At 50.9% G+C, this 14,607-nt stretch overlaps 2 protein-coding genes across 2 annotated transcripts in view; both read left to right on the plus strand.

Annotated features, from left to right (window-relative positions):
• Positions 1-10,667, plus strand: part of kif6 (kinesin family member 6) — a 51,145-nt gene extending 40,478 nt beyond the window's left edge. The window contains exons 20-23 of the mRNA XM_068751835.1: positions 116-199; positions 292-378; positions 9,883-9,986; positions 10,354-10,667. Coding sequence (XP_068607936.1) covers positions 116-199; positions 292-378; positions 9,883-9,986; positions 10,354-10,367 — 289 coding nt within the window. The 3' untranslated portion in view covers positions 10,368-10,667. The remainder of the gene's footprint in view (positions 1-115; positions 200-291; positions 379-9,882; positions 9,987-10,353) is intronic.
• Positions 10,668-13,948: 3,281 nt separating this feature from the next.
• The window catches only part of LOC137907508 (potassium channel subfamily K member 16-like), a 1,610-nt gene continuing 951 nt past the window's right edge, over positions 13,949-14,607 (plus strand). Inside the window, exon 1 of the mRNA XM_068751851.1 lies at positions 13,949-14,161. Coding sequence (XP_068607952.1) covers positions 13,949-14,161 — 213 coding nt within the window. The remainder of the gene's footprint in view (positions 14,162-14,607) is intronic.

Genomic DNA, 14,607 nt, shown 5'->3' on the forward strand with positions numbered 1-14,607 from the left:
GCAGAACATTTAAATCAACGAAAGCTTTGATCTGACCTGCAGAACTTCATACAGATAAGGTCTCCAAGGTAACGGCAGCAATAGATAGCAATAGCTCTCCTCACCTGTCAAACAGTACGTCAGGTGTGACCAGGACAGCGGCAGAGCCCCCCGCAGGCCACAAGGAGAACTGCTCCAACGCGTCTGATCAGGGTCTCCGGTCAGTTTCTAATAAGCCTCTATTGAATTATACTAAAAACCCAACTCTGTCCGTTTCATCATCAAACGGAGAAACTCTTCTGTGTATTTCAGAACCTTCCTTCCAGGCGGCGCCGCTCCTGTGACGGCGGTCCCATCGTGGCGTGCTGGGCCTCTGGAGGGGGGGGCGTCTGACTGGAGGTGGGCGCACTCAGCTGGAGAGCATGGGCGAGTTTAAAAACGGCAGATTGAGTTACAAAGTAAACGTCTTTCCATGTGAGGTATACGTTGGGTACACAAGCAAATACTACTTGTGTACAGTAAACCGTGTTCCTCGTTACGCTCCGGAGTGAAACCGCAGTAAACCGTGTTCCTCATTACGCTCCGGAATGAAACCGCAGTAAACCGTGTTCCTCGTCACGCTCCGGAATGAAACCGCAGTAAACCGTGTTCCTCGTTACGCTCCGGAGTGAAACCGCAGTAAACCGTGTTCCTCGTCACGCTCCGGAATGAAACCGCAGTAAACCGCGTTCCTCATCACGCTCCGGAGTGAAACCGCAGTAAACCGTGTTCCTCGTTACGCTCCGGAGTGAAACCGCAGTAAACCGTGTTCCTCGTTACGCTCCGGAATGAAACCGCAGTAAACTGTGTTCCTCGTCACGCTCCGGAATGAAACCGCAGTAAACCGTGTTCCTCGTCACGCTCCGGAATGAAACCGCAGTAAACCGTGTTCCTCGTCACGCTCCGGAATGAAACCGCAGTAAACCGTGTTCCTCGTTACGCTCCGGAATGAAACCGCAGTAAACCGTGTTCCTCGTTACGCTCCGGAATGAAACCGCAGTAAACCGTGTTCCTCGTCACGCTCCGGAATGAAACCGCAGTAAACCGTGTTCCTCGTCACGCTCCGGAATGAAACCGCAGTAAACCGTGTTCCTCGTTACGCTCCGGAATGAAACCACAGTAAACCGTGTTCCTCGTTAAGCCCCGGAATGAAACCGCAGTAAACCGTGTTCCTCGTTACGCTCCGGAATGAAACCGCAGTAAACCGTGTTCCTCGTTACGCTCCGGAATGAAACCGCAGTAAACCGTGTTCCTCGTTACGCTCCAGAATGAAACCGCAGTAAACCGTGTTCCTCGTTACGCTCCAGAATGAAACCGCAGTAAACCGTGTTCCTCGTCACGCTCCGGAATGAAACCGCAGTAAACCGTGTTCCTCGTTACGCTCCGGAATGAAACCGCAGTAAACCGCGTTCCTCGTCACGCTCCAGAATGAAACCGCAGTAAACCGTGTTCCTCGTTACGCTCCGGAATGAAACCGCAGTAAACCGTGTTCCTCGTTACGCTCCGGAATGAAACCGCAGTAAACCGTGTTCCTCGTTACGCTCCGGAATGAAACCGCAGTAAACCGTGTTCCTCGTTACGCTCCGGAATGAAACCGCAGTAAACCGTGTTCCTCGTCACGCTCCGGAATGAAACCGCAGTAAACCGTGTTCCTCGTTACGCTCCGGAATGAAACCGCAGTAAACCGTGTTCCTCGTCACGCTCCGGAATGAAACCGCAGTAAACCGTGTTCCTCGTCACGCTCCGGAATGAAACCGCAGTAAACCGTGTTCCTCGTCACGCTCCGGAATGAAACCGCAGTAAACCGTGTTCCTCGTTACGCTCCGGAATGAAACCGCAGTAAACCGTGTTCCTCGTCACGCTCCGGAATGAAACCGCAGTAAACCGTGTTCCTCGTCACGCTCCGGAATGAAACCGCAGTAAACCGTGTTCCTCGTCACGCTCCGGAATGAAACCGCAGTAAACCGTGTTCCTCGTTACGCTCCGGAATGAAACCGCAGTAAACCGTGTTCCTCGTTACGCTCCGGAATGAAACCGCAGTAAACCGTGTTCCTCGTTACGCTCCGGAATGAAACCGCAGTAAACCGTGTTCCTCGTTACGCTCCGGAATGAAACCGCAGTAAACCGTGTTCCTCGTCACGCTCCGGAATGAAACCGCAGTAAACCGTGTTCCTCGTCACGCTCCGGAATGAAACCGCAGTAAACCGTGTTCCTCGTCACGCTCCGGAATGAAACCGCAGTAAACCGTGTTCCTCGTTACGCTCCAGAATGAAACCGCAGTAAACCGTGTTCCTCGTTACGCTCCGGAATGAAACCGCAGTAAACCGTGTTCCTCGTTACGCTCCGGAATGAAACCGCAGTAAACCGTGTTCCTCGTTACGCTCCAGAATGAAACCGCAGTAAACCGTGTTCCTCGTCACGCTCCGGAATGAAACCGCAGTAAACCGTGTTCCTCGTTACGCTCCAGAATGAAACCGCAGTAAACCGTGTTCCTCGTTACGCTCCGGAATGAAACCGCAGTAAACCGTGTTCCTCGTCACGCTCCGGAATGAAACCGCAGTAAACCGTGTTCCTCGTTACGCTCCGGAATGAAACCGCAGTAAACCGTGTTCCTCGTTACGCTCCGGAATGAAACCGCAGTAAACCGTGTTCCTCGTTACGCTCCGGAATGAAACCGCAGTAAACCGTGTTCCTCGTCACGCTCCGGAATGAAACCGCAGTAAACCGTGTTCCTCGTCACGCTCCGGAATGAAACCGCAGTAAACCGTGTTCCTCGTCACGCTCCGGAATGAAACCGCAGTAAACCGTGTTCCTCGTCACGCTCCGGAATGAAACCGCAGTAAACCGTGTTCCTCGTCACGCTCCGGAATGAAACCGCAGTAAACCGTGTTCCTCGTTACGCTCCGGAATGAAACCGCAGTAAACCGTGTTCCTCGTTACGCTCCGGAATGAAACCGCAGTAAACCGTGTTCCTCGTTACGCTCCAGAATGAAACCGCAGTAAACCGTGTTCCTCGTCACGCTCCGGAATGAAACCGCAGTAAACCGTGTTCCTCGTTACGCTCCGGAATGAAACCGCAGTAAACCGTGTTCCTCGTTACGCTCCGGAATGAAACCGCAGTAAACCGTGTTCCTCGTCACGCTCCGGAATGAAACCGCAGTAAACCGTGTTCCTCGTCACGCTCCGGAATGAAACCGCAGTAAACCGTGTTCCTCGTCACGCTCCGGAATGAAACCGCAGTAAACCGTGTTCCTCGTCACGCTCCGGAATGAAACCGCAGTAAACCGTGTTCCTCGTTACGCTCCGGAATGAAACCGCAGTAAACCGTGTTCCTCGTTACGCTCCGGAATGAAACCGCAGTAAACCGCGTTCCTCGTTAAGCTCCGGAATGAAACCGCAGTAAACCGTGTTCCTCGTTACGCTCCGGAATGAAACCGCAGTAAACCGCGTTCCTCGTCACGCTCCGGAATGAAACCGCAGTAAACCGCGTTCCTCGTTACGCTCCGGAATGAAACCGCAGTAAACCGTGTTCCTCGTCACGCTCCGGAATGAAACCGCAGTAAACCGTGTTCCTCGTTACGCTCCGGAATGAAACCGCAGTAAACCGTGTTCCTCGTTACGCTCCGGAATGAAACCGCAGTAAACCGTGTTCCTCGTTACGCTCCGGAATGAAACCGCAGTAAACCGTGTTCCTCGTTACGCTCCGGAATGAAACCGCAGTAAACCGTGTTCCTCGTTACGCTCCGGAATGAAACCGCAGTAAACCGTGTTCCTCGTTACGCTCCGGAATGAAACCGCAGTAAACCGCGTTCCTCGTCACGCTCCGGAATGAAACCGCAGTAAACCGTGCTCCTCGTCACGCTCCGGAATGAAACCGCAGTAAACCGTGTTCCTCGTTACGCTCCGGAATGAAACCGCAGTAAACCGCGTTCCTCGTTAAGCTCCGGAATGAAACCGCAGTAAACCGTGTTCCTCGTTACGCTCCGGAATGAAACCGCAGTAAACCGCGTTCCTCGTCACGCTCCGGAATGAAACCGCAGTAAACCGCGTTCCTCGTTACGCTCCGGAATGAAACCGCAGTAAACCGTGTTCCTCGTCACGCTCCGGAATGAAACCGCAGTAAACCGTGTTCCTCGTTACGCTCCGGAATGAAACCGCAGTAAACCGTGTTCCTCGTTACGCTCCGGAATGAAACCGCAGTAAACCGTGTTCCTCGTTACGCTCCGGAATGAAACCGCAGTAAACCGTGTTCCTCGTTACGCTCCGGAATGAAACCGCAGTAAACCGTGTTCCTCGTTACGCTCCGGAATGAAACCGCAGTAAACCGTGTTCCTCGTCACGCTCCGGAATGAAACCGCAGTAAACCGTGTTCCTCGTCACGCTCCGGAATGAAACCGCAGTAAACCGTGTTCCTCGTTACGCTCCGGAATGAAACCACAGTAAACCGTGTTCCTCGTTAAGCCCCGGAATGAAACCGCAGTAAACCGTGTTCCTCGTTACGCTCCGGAATGAAACCGCAGTAAACCGTGTTCCTCGTTACGCTCCGGAATGAAACCGCAGTAAACCGTGTTCCTCGTTACGCTCCAGAATGAAACCGCAGTAAACCGTGTTCCTCGTTACGCTCCAGAATGAAACCGCAGTAAACCGTGTTCCTCGTCACGCTCCGGAATGAAACCGCAGTAAACCGTGTTCCTCGTTACGCTCCGGAATGAAACCGCAGTAAACCGCGTTCCTCGTCACGCTCCAGAATGAAACCGCAGTAAACCGTGTTCCTCGTTACGCTCCGGAATGAAACCGCAGTAAACCGTGTTCCTCGTTACGCTCCGGAATGAAACCGCAGTAAACCGTGTTCCTCGTTACGCTCCGGAATGAAACCGCAGTAAACCGTGTTCCTCGTTACGCTCCGGAATGAAACCGCAGTAAACCGTGTTCCTCGTCACGCTCCGGAATGAAACCGCAGTAAACCGTGTTCCTCGTTACGCTCCGGAATGAAACCGCAGTAAACCGTGTTCCTCGTCACGCTCCGGAATGAAACCGCAGTAAACCGTGTTCCTCGTCACGCTCCGGAATGAAACCGCAGTAAACCGTGTTCCTCGTCACGCTCCGGAATGAAACCGCAGTAAACCGTGTTCCTCGTTACGCTCCGGAATGAAACCGCAGTAAACCGTGTTCCTCGTCACGCTCCGGAATGAAACCGCAGTAAACCGTGTTCCTCGTCACGCTCCGGAATGAAACCGCAGTAAACCGTGTTCCTCGTCACGCTCCGGAATGAAACCGCAGTAAACCGTGTTCCTCGTTACGCTCCGGAATGAAACCGCAGTAAACCGTGTTCCTCGTTACGCTCCGGAATGAAACCGCAGTAAACCGTGTTCCTCGTTACGCTCCGGAATGAAACCGCAGTAAACCGTGTTCCTCGTTACGCTCCGGAATGAAACCGCAGTAAACCGTGTTCCTCGTCACGCTCCGGAATGAAACCGCAGTAAACCGTGTTCCTCGTCACGCTCCGGAATGAAACCGCAGTAAACCGTGTTCCTCGTCACGCTCCGGAATGAAACCGCAGTAAACCGTGTTCCTCGTTACGCTCCAGAATGAAACCGCAGTAAACCGTGTTCCTCGTTACGCTCCGGAATGAAACCGCAGTAAACCGTGTTCCTCGTTACGCTCCGGAATGAAACCGCAGTAAACCGTGTTCCTCGTTACGCTCCAGAATGAAACCGCAGTAAACCGTGTTCCTCGTCACGCTCCGGAATGAAACCGCAGTAAACCGTGTTCCTCGTTACGCTCCAGAATGAAACCGCAGTAAACCGTGTTCCTCGTTACGCTCCGGAATGAAACCGCAGTAAACCGTGTTCCTCGTCACGCTCCGGAATGAAACCGCAGTAAACCGTGTTCCTCGTTACGCTCCGGAATGAAACCGCAGTAAACCGTGTTCCTCGTTACGCTCCGGAATGAAACCGCAGTAAACCGTGTTCCTCGTTACGCTCCGGAATGAAACCGCAGTAAACCGTGTTCCTCGTCACGCTCCGGAATGAAACCGCAGTAAACCGTGTTCCTCGTCACGCTCCGGAATGAAACCGCAGTAAACCGTGTTCCTCGTCACGCTCCGGAATGAAACCGCAGTAAACCGTGTTCCTCGTCACGCTCCGGAATGAAACCGCAGTAAACCGTGTTCCTCGTCACGCTCCGGAATGAAACCGCAGTAAACCGTGTTCCTCGTTACGCTCCGGAATGAAACCGCAGTAAACCGTGTTCCTCGTTACGCTCCGGAATGAAACCGCAGTAAACCGTGTTCCTCGTTACGCTCCAGAATGAAACCGCAGTAAACCGTGTTCCTCGTCACGCTCCGGAATGAAACCGCAGTAAACCGTGTTCCTCGTTACGCTCCGGAATGAAACCGCAGTAAACCGTGTTCCTCGTTACGCTCCGGAATGAAACCGCAGTAAACCGTGTTCCTCGTCACGCTCCGGAATGAAACCGCAGTAAACCGTGTTCCTCGTCACGCTCCGGAATGAAACCGCAGTAAACCGTGTTCCTCGTCACGCTCCGGAATGAAACCGCAGTAAACCGTGTTCCTCGTCACGCTCCGGAATGAAACCGCAGTAAACCGTGTTCCTCGTTACGCTCCGGAATGAAACCGCAGTAAACCGTGTTCCTCGTTACGCTCCGGAATGAAACCGCAGTAAACCGCGTTCCTCGTTAAGCTCCGGAATGAAACCGCAGTAAACCGTGTTCCTCGTTACGCTCCGGAATGAAACCGCAGTAAACCGCGTTCCTCGTCACGCTCCGGAATGAAACCGCAGTAAACCGCGTTCCTCGTTACGCTCCGGAATGAAACCGCAGTAAACCGTGTTCCTCGTCACGCTCCGGAATGAAACCGCAGTAAACCGTGTTCCTCGTTACGCTCCGGAATGAAACCGCAGTAAACCGTGTTCCTCGTTACGCTCCGGAATGAAACCGCAGTAAACCGTGTTCCTCGTTACGCTCCGGAATGAAACCGCAGTAAACCGTGTTCCTCGTTACGCTCCGGAATGAAACCGCAGTAAACCGTGTTCCTCGTTACGCTCCGGAATGAAACCGCAGTAAACCGTGTTCCTCGTTACGCTCCGGAATGAAACCGCAGTAAACCGCGTTCCTCGTCACGCTCCGGAATGAAACCGCAGTAAACCGTGCTCCTCGTCACGCTCCGGAATGAAACCGCAGTAAACCGTGTTCCTCGTTACGCTCCGGAATGAAACCGCAGTAAACCGCGTTCCTCGTTAAGCTCCGGAATGAAACCGCAGTAAACCGTGTTCCTCGTTACGCTCCGGAATGAAACCGCAGTAAACCGCGTTCCTCGTCACGCTCCGGAATGAAACCGCAGTAAACCGCGTTCCTCGTTACGCTCCGGAATGAAACCGCAGTAAACCGTGTTCCTCGTCACGCTCCGGAATGAAACCGCAGTAAACCGTGTTCCTCGTTACGCTCCGGAATGAAACCGCAGTAAACCGTGTTCCTCGTTACGCTCCGGAATGAAACCGCAGTAAACCGTGTTCCTCGTTACGCTCCGGAATGAAACCGCAGTAAACCGTGTTCCTCGTTACGCTCCGGAATGAAACCGCAGTAAACCGTGTTCCTCGTTACGCTCCGGAATGAAACCGCAGTAAACCGTGTTCCTCGTTACGCTCCGGAATGAAACCGCAGTAAACCGCGTTCCTCGTCACGCTCCGGAATGAAACCGCAGTAAACCGTGCTCCTCGTCACGCTCCGGAATGAAACCGCAGTAAACCGTGTTCCTCGTTACGCTCCGGAATGAAACCGCAGTAAACCGTGTTCCTCGTTACGCTCCAGAATGAAACCGCAGTAAACCGTGTTCCTCGTTACGCTCCAGAATGAAACCGCAGTAAACCGCGTTCCTCGTCACGCTCCGGAATGAAACCGCAGTAAACCGTGTTCCTCGTTACGCTCCAGAATGAAACCGCAGTAAACCGTGTTCCTCGTTACGCTCCAGAATGAAACCGCAGTAAACCGCGTTCCTCGTCACGCTCCGGAATGAAACCGCAGTAAACCGTGTTCCTCGTCACGCTCCGGAATGAAACCGCAGTAAACCGTGTTCCTCGTCACGCTCCGGAATGAAACCGCAGTAAACCGTGTTCCTCGTCACGCTCCGGAATGAAACCGCAGTAAACCGTGTTCCTCGTTACGCTCCGGAATGAAACCGCAGTAAACCGTGTTCCTCGTCACGCTCCGGAATGAAACCGCAGTAAACCGTGTTCCTCGTTACGCTCCGGAATGAAACCGCAGTAAACCGTGTTCCTCGTTACGCTCCGGAATGAAACCGCAGTAAACCGTGTTCCTCGTTACGCTCCGGAATGAAACCGCAGTAAACCGTGTTCCTCGTTACGCTCCGGAATGAAACCGCAGTAAACCGTGTTCCTCGTTACGCTCCGGAATGAAACCGCAGTAAACCGTGTTCCTCGTCACGCTCCGGAATGAAACCGCAGTAAACCGTGTTCCTCGTTACGCTCCGGAATGAAACCGCAGTAAACCGTGTTCCTCGTCACGCTCCGGAATGAAACCGCAGTAAACCGTGTTCCTCGTCACGCTCCGGAATGAAACCGCAGTAAACCGTGTTCCTCGTTACGCTCCGGAATGAAACCGCAGTAAACCGTGTTCCTCGTTACGCTCCGGAATGAAACCGCAGTAAACCGTGTTCCTCGTTACGCTCCGGAATGAAACCGCAGTAAACCGTGTTCCTCGTTACGCTCCGGAATGAAACCGCAGTAAACCGTGTTCCTCGTTACGCTCCGGAATGAAACCGCAGTAAACCGTGTTCCTCGTTACGCTCCGGAATGAAACCGCAGTAAACCGCGTTCCTCATCACGCTCCGGAGTGAAACCGCAGTAAACCGTGTTCCTCGTTACGCTCCGGAATGAAACCGCAGTAAACCGCGTTCCTCGTTACGCTCCGGAATGAAACCGCAGTAAACCGCGTTCCTCGTTACGCTCCGGAATGAAACCGCAGTAAACCGCGTTCCTCGTTACGCTCCGGAATGAAACCGCAGTAAACCGTGTTCCTCGTCACGCTCCGGAATGAAACCGCAGTAAACCGTGTTCCTCGTCACGCTCCGGAATGAAACCGCAGTAAACCGTGTTCCTCGTCACGCTCCGGAATGAAACCGCAGTAAACCGTGTTCCTCGTTACGCTCCGGAATGAAACCGCAGTAAACCGTGTTCCTCGTCACGCTCCGGAATGAAACCGCAGTAAACCGTGTTCCTCGTCACGCTCCGGAATGAAACCGCAGTAAACCGTGTTCCTCGTTACGCTCCAGAATGAAACCGCAGTAAACCGTGTTCCTCGTTACGCTCCGGAATGAAACCGCAGTAAACCGTGTTCCTCGTTAAGCTCCGGAATGAAACCGCAGTAAACCGTGTTCCTCGTCACGCTCCGGAATGAAACCGCAGTAAACCGTGTTCCTCGTTACGCTCCGGAATGAAACCGCAGTAAACCGCGTTCCTCATCACGCTCCGGAGTGAAACCGCAGTAAACCGTGTTCCTCGTTACGCTCCGGAATGAAACCGCAGTAAACCGTGTTCCTCGTCACGCTCCGGAATGAAACCGCAGTAAACCGTGTTCCTCGTCACGCTCCGGAATGAAACCGCAGTAAACCGTGTTCCTCGTCACGCTCCGGAATGAAACCGCAGTAAACCGTGTTCCTCGTTAAGCTCCGGAATGAAACCGCAGTAAACCGTGTTCCTCGTCACGCTCCGGAATGAAACCGCAGTAAACCGTGTTCCTCGTTACGCTCCGGAATGAAACCGCAGTAAACCGTGTTCCTCGTTACGCTCCGGAATGAAACCGCAGTAAACCGCGTTCCTTCCTGAGCAGCAGCAGCCGGGCGCTCCCCTCCGCCCCCCTGACTGGAGACCAGCAGCTCGATGCTGGCGTCCTGGCCTTCGTGAGAGCCAGACAAATCCTCTTCAGCAGGACAGGTAACACACACACACACACACACACGGGTCCACGCTGCAGTTCAGTGCTGCCCTCTAGTGGCAGAATGCCTTGCCATCCTTCACCTCTATCAGTCTTATGCTGCATGGATCTCTCACTGACCCGACCCCTAGTGTTTACTTCACCCCTTCATGGCTCCACAATCTCTCCCCCCCTTGGTTCTGACGTTCTCTCGCCCACGTGTCGCTCTTTAGGGCCCGGACAGACACACAGACAGACAGACGGACTGCTATTAGAGCTAAACCTGTCTGTCTCAGTACAAAGATAGTCTCTCTGTTAGATCAAGAAGCTTTTTTAGTGCTTATTTCCAGAATGTTTGATATTCTTCGTGTTTCTCACTGATTTCAGGCCCACCTCACTAAAACGAGTCTGGACACGTCATCGGACACGTCATCGGACACGTCAGGTGACACAAGTCATTGTGCCTGATCCCAGTGACAGAACGGCATAAATCACAGCTCACAGCGTCTGTTTGACGGGGACAAATATTGTCTTAAGATATCAGAGGACGGAGCAGACAGATGCTAACAGGAAGCGCTGACGTGCCCGGCGATGAATGCTGTCAGGCTTCTGCCTGGATGCGTTTCATTGCAGGTGTAGCAGAGCTTCGTAAAAGGCCTACTTTAGAGCGCCTCGATTTTCATTTCTCAATAAAACCATAATTAATAGAAACGGTTTTGTCTTTGTCTTCAGAGCTGATCTCTATTTCTAATGAAATAAAATGAAGCAGTTTCTCTCCTGGCATTTCATGCTGAATCCCACGGAGAGAAGTTAACTCTGGGGCTAATGTGCTCTGCTCCTGCCCCCCCCCCCCCCCGTCTCTTTTTTCTTGGACCCGCTGCTCTCCTGTTAACTAAAATCATGAATTGATTAGTTTGTCTCATAGTGAGATTGATCCTATTTTTTCACAGAAGAAATGGAGATGGCTTATTGGCTGTGGGACCGCAAAGGTCCCATCTGCCCCCCTCCCCCACCCCCCCCCCCCCACCCTGTGTTGCCGCTCCTTGACGGAAAAAATCTTTTCAATCGAACTGACAGACCAACTAATCTATTCCATGAGTTCAGTTATTTTGGGGAGCGGGGCAGGCAGCGAGTCCAAGGAAAACGTCAGCAGACAGACGGGACAAGACGAAAGACAAGACAAAAGCTAGCGTCTGTCCCCTCCAAAGACCGGAAGAAGAAACGGGAAAGCAGGTGTAATCCACTACTAGAAAATAGAAAATACTACTTCACATTCCAAAGTCTGCGTTGAAGACAGTCATTCAAGATCTCCTTGAAACATGAAACCGAGGAGGCAGCTGATGCATGTTGGGTATCGATGTTCTTCTTATTTTACTTGTGGCTCTGAGCTCACCGCCAACAGGAGAGCGGGAAGACAAGCTTCCACATCTGGATGGAAGGAGAGTTTGAAAGTCAAATAAGGTGAGGTGCAAAGGTGAACCAAAGGTGCAGTAAGTGGTCTATTAGCGTCCGGTTTACAGCCCGGACTGTGTTCCGTTGAGTCCTGACTGTACTTCCACAGGTACCTCTGACAGAGCCGATCAACGCCGTGCTAAATGTACGACCACGCCCCGCGTGAAGAAAGAGTCTACTCTACCCTATATATATAAAGTCTGCCCTCTGACAGAGCAGATAAAGGCCTGAATATAAAGTATATCCTCTATGACAGAGCAGATAAAGGCCTGAATATAAAGTATACCCTCTGACAGAGCAGATAAAGGCCTGAATATAAAGTATATCCTCTATGACAGAGCAGATAAAGGCCTGAATATAAAGTATATCCTCTATGACAGAGCAGATAAAGGCCTGAATATAAAGTATATCCTCTATGACAGAGCAGATAAAGGCCTGAATATAAAGTATATCCTCTATGATAGAGCAGATAAAGGCCTGAATATAAAGTATATCCTCTATGACAGAGCAGATAAAGGCCTGAATATAAAGTATATCCTCTATGACAGAGCAGATAAAGGCCTGAATATAAAGTATATCCTCTATGATAGAGCAGATAAAGGCCTGAATATAAAGTATATCCTCTATGACAGAGCAGATAAAGGCCTGAATATAAAGTATATCCTCTATGACAGAGCAGATAAAGGCCTGAATATAAAGTATATCCTCTATGACAGAGCAGATAAAGGCCTGAATATAAAGTATATCCTCTATGACAGAGCAGATAAAGGCCTGAATATAAAGTATATCCTCTATGACAGAGCAGATAAAGATGAGAATATAAAGTATATCCTCTATGATAGAGCAGATAAAGGCCTGAATATAAAGTATATCCTCTATGACAGAGCAGATAAAGGCCTGAATATAAAGTATATCCTCTATGACAGAGCAGATAAAGGCCTGAATATAAAGTATATCCTCTATGACAGAGCAGATAAAGGCCTGAATATAAAGTATATCCTCTATGACAGAGCAGATAAAGGGCTGAATATAAAGTATATCCTCTATGACAGAGCAGATAAAGATGAGAATATAAAGTATATCCTCTATGATAGAGCAGATAAAGGCCTGAATATAAAGTATATCCTCTATGACAGAGCTCCCCGGCGCACACACCCAAACACAAGGCGACCTGTGGACACTAGGACGACACGTTTGCATGGCCTTTGCGTTAATTTGTTTGACGTATGGCAGGAAGCTTCGCACTTTGCATCCAGAGTTGCCCGGGAGAAAGAGCCTTATTCTTTTTTTCTGTCACTCACATCGGAGACTTTCTTCACAACATGGGTGTATTTAAAAGTCTTTAGTTGTGAATGTGATGCAGGAGGTACAACTACTGCCTTTATACCTGCTACATAGCAGGAGCTAGCTAAGTGACGGCTCAGCGTGCTAGCATAGTGTTCCATTTAATATGACCGAGCCCCCGTCTCGCTGGGTGGTAGATTATAGAGGTTATTTCTCCTTGCAGCATGTCAGAGCTCAAAGGACGGGGTTTGATCCCGTCGATCTCCAAAGGGAATGATGACGTCTATGTTTTTGTGAATCGAGAGCATAAATGATGAGTCTAAACTCTGTTGATGTCGTAAAGACAGTTTGACCCAATACGTAAACTGGCAAATTAGAAATAAGCACGGCGTGTTGTGTAGCGTCCAAGCAGCGCGACGACTTTTGTGTACCCGTTTTGAATCAATAATTTTGCTATGAATTCCTGCGTATTAATGGGGGCGTGTTTAAAGTGGGTGTCGGGACACCAGGCTGCTGACGGTGGAGACCGGAGCTCTTTGGATTCTTTCATCTCATACTCCAGAGGATTTTTCTTTTTTCTTTTTTTTTTACATGCCATTTTCAGTGTTGGGTAAGTTACTAGTTACTTTAGTTACTTTCCTAACACTGGCCACCTCATCTGAATCCATGAAGGCCGAGTCGTTCTCTCTTCACCGCTTTGAAATGCCCTTTCCCTCCTCTTCATCTGACCTCTGAATGCGGCTTCGACGCCAGACGACATTTATCTCGCTTTCATGTGCCGATCAATGATTGGATTAAGGAATCCAATCGTGTATAAAAACGTGACCTTTGCATGTTCGTCTGTGGAGATGAGTCCCCGCGTGGCGTCTCTGGACGGTCTCTGGCTTCAGGTCAAACATTAACTTTTGTTCTTCGGACAAGACGCTGCCACCGCTTCCTCATTAGTGGAACTAGTTGGACGTGCATGTGGGTGTCCAGATGTCGCCGTTAATGGAGAGAAGGACTTCAACCGTTGCCAAGGCAACACACAAATACCCCCCTCCCGACATGCACTCAGCAGTCGGAAGAAGAAGGTTGGATTGAGATGGTGTAGCTTCGGACGGTCCTCCGGTTCGCTACGCTTCGGATCATTTCCCCGTCCCTCTGGAGGAAGAGGACGCCGGGGCGCGAGACATGAGCCGTCTGTCCTCTCTCAAGCGACCAGCCTTGTTTTCCGAGCTTGTGGTTCCAGCGCTTGAGGAGGCCGATGGCAAGGTTCCAGTTGGTCCAGGTCAAAGTGAGCTGGGCTGCGCTTTTGACTCTGGCCCACTTCACCTACCTGCTGATCGGGGCCACCATCTTCCAGCTGCTGGAGCGGGAAGCTGAGAGCAACAACCGGAACCACTTCCAGCTGGAGAAGTTGAACTTCTTGGCGAATTACACCTGCCTGGACGGGCCGGCGTTGGAGAAGTTTGTTCAGGTTTTCCTTCACTTTCTTTGGGGATTCGTGTTTATGAGTGTGATGGTAGAAGCGTTTCGTCATATCTGACATCATTTCTCAAAGCCAAAGGCTGCACAGATACGCCTGCAGGACAAATACACTGGTAAAACGGGAAGCGTCCGTTTCTACACGCATCTGCGTACTCATTCTACTTCATTACCTGCTAACCTGAGAACCGAACAGCTAGAAATGCATCATGTCGAAATGAAAACCAGTAACAGGAAGGAAATAAAGCACCATGTGTTTAATAAACTGTGTGTTAGGGTTTAAAAAAAAAAACAAGCAGAAAACTTTATTTCTTTAAAATATCATCACAAGCAAAAGGCAAGAGCAATGAAAACCTCCCGACGAGGGATTTCTGGGTAAAAACAATGATGGCTGACTTTTGAATGCAGATTTCCATGGCTCTTGCTCTGAAACATTGT

This window comes from Brachionichthys hirsutus, chromosome 18, assembly GCF_040956055.1.
Source record: "Brachionichthys hirsutus isolate HB-005 chromosome 18, CSIRO-AGI_Bhir_v1, whole genome shotgun sequence".
In the NCBI taxonomy this organism is placed as follows: domain Eukaryota; kingdom Metazoa; phylum Chordata; class Actinopteri; order Lophiiformes; family Brachionichthyidae; genus Brachionichthys; species Brachionichthys hirsutus.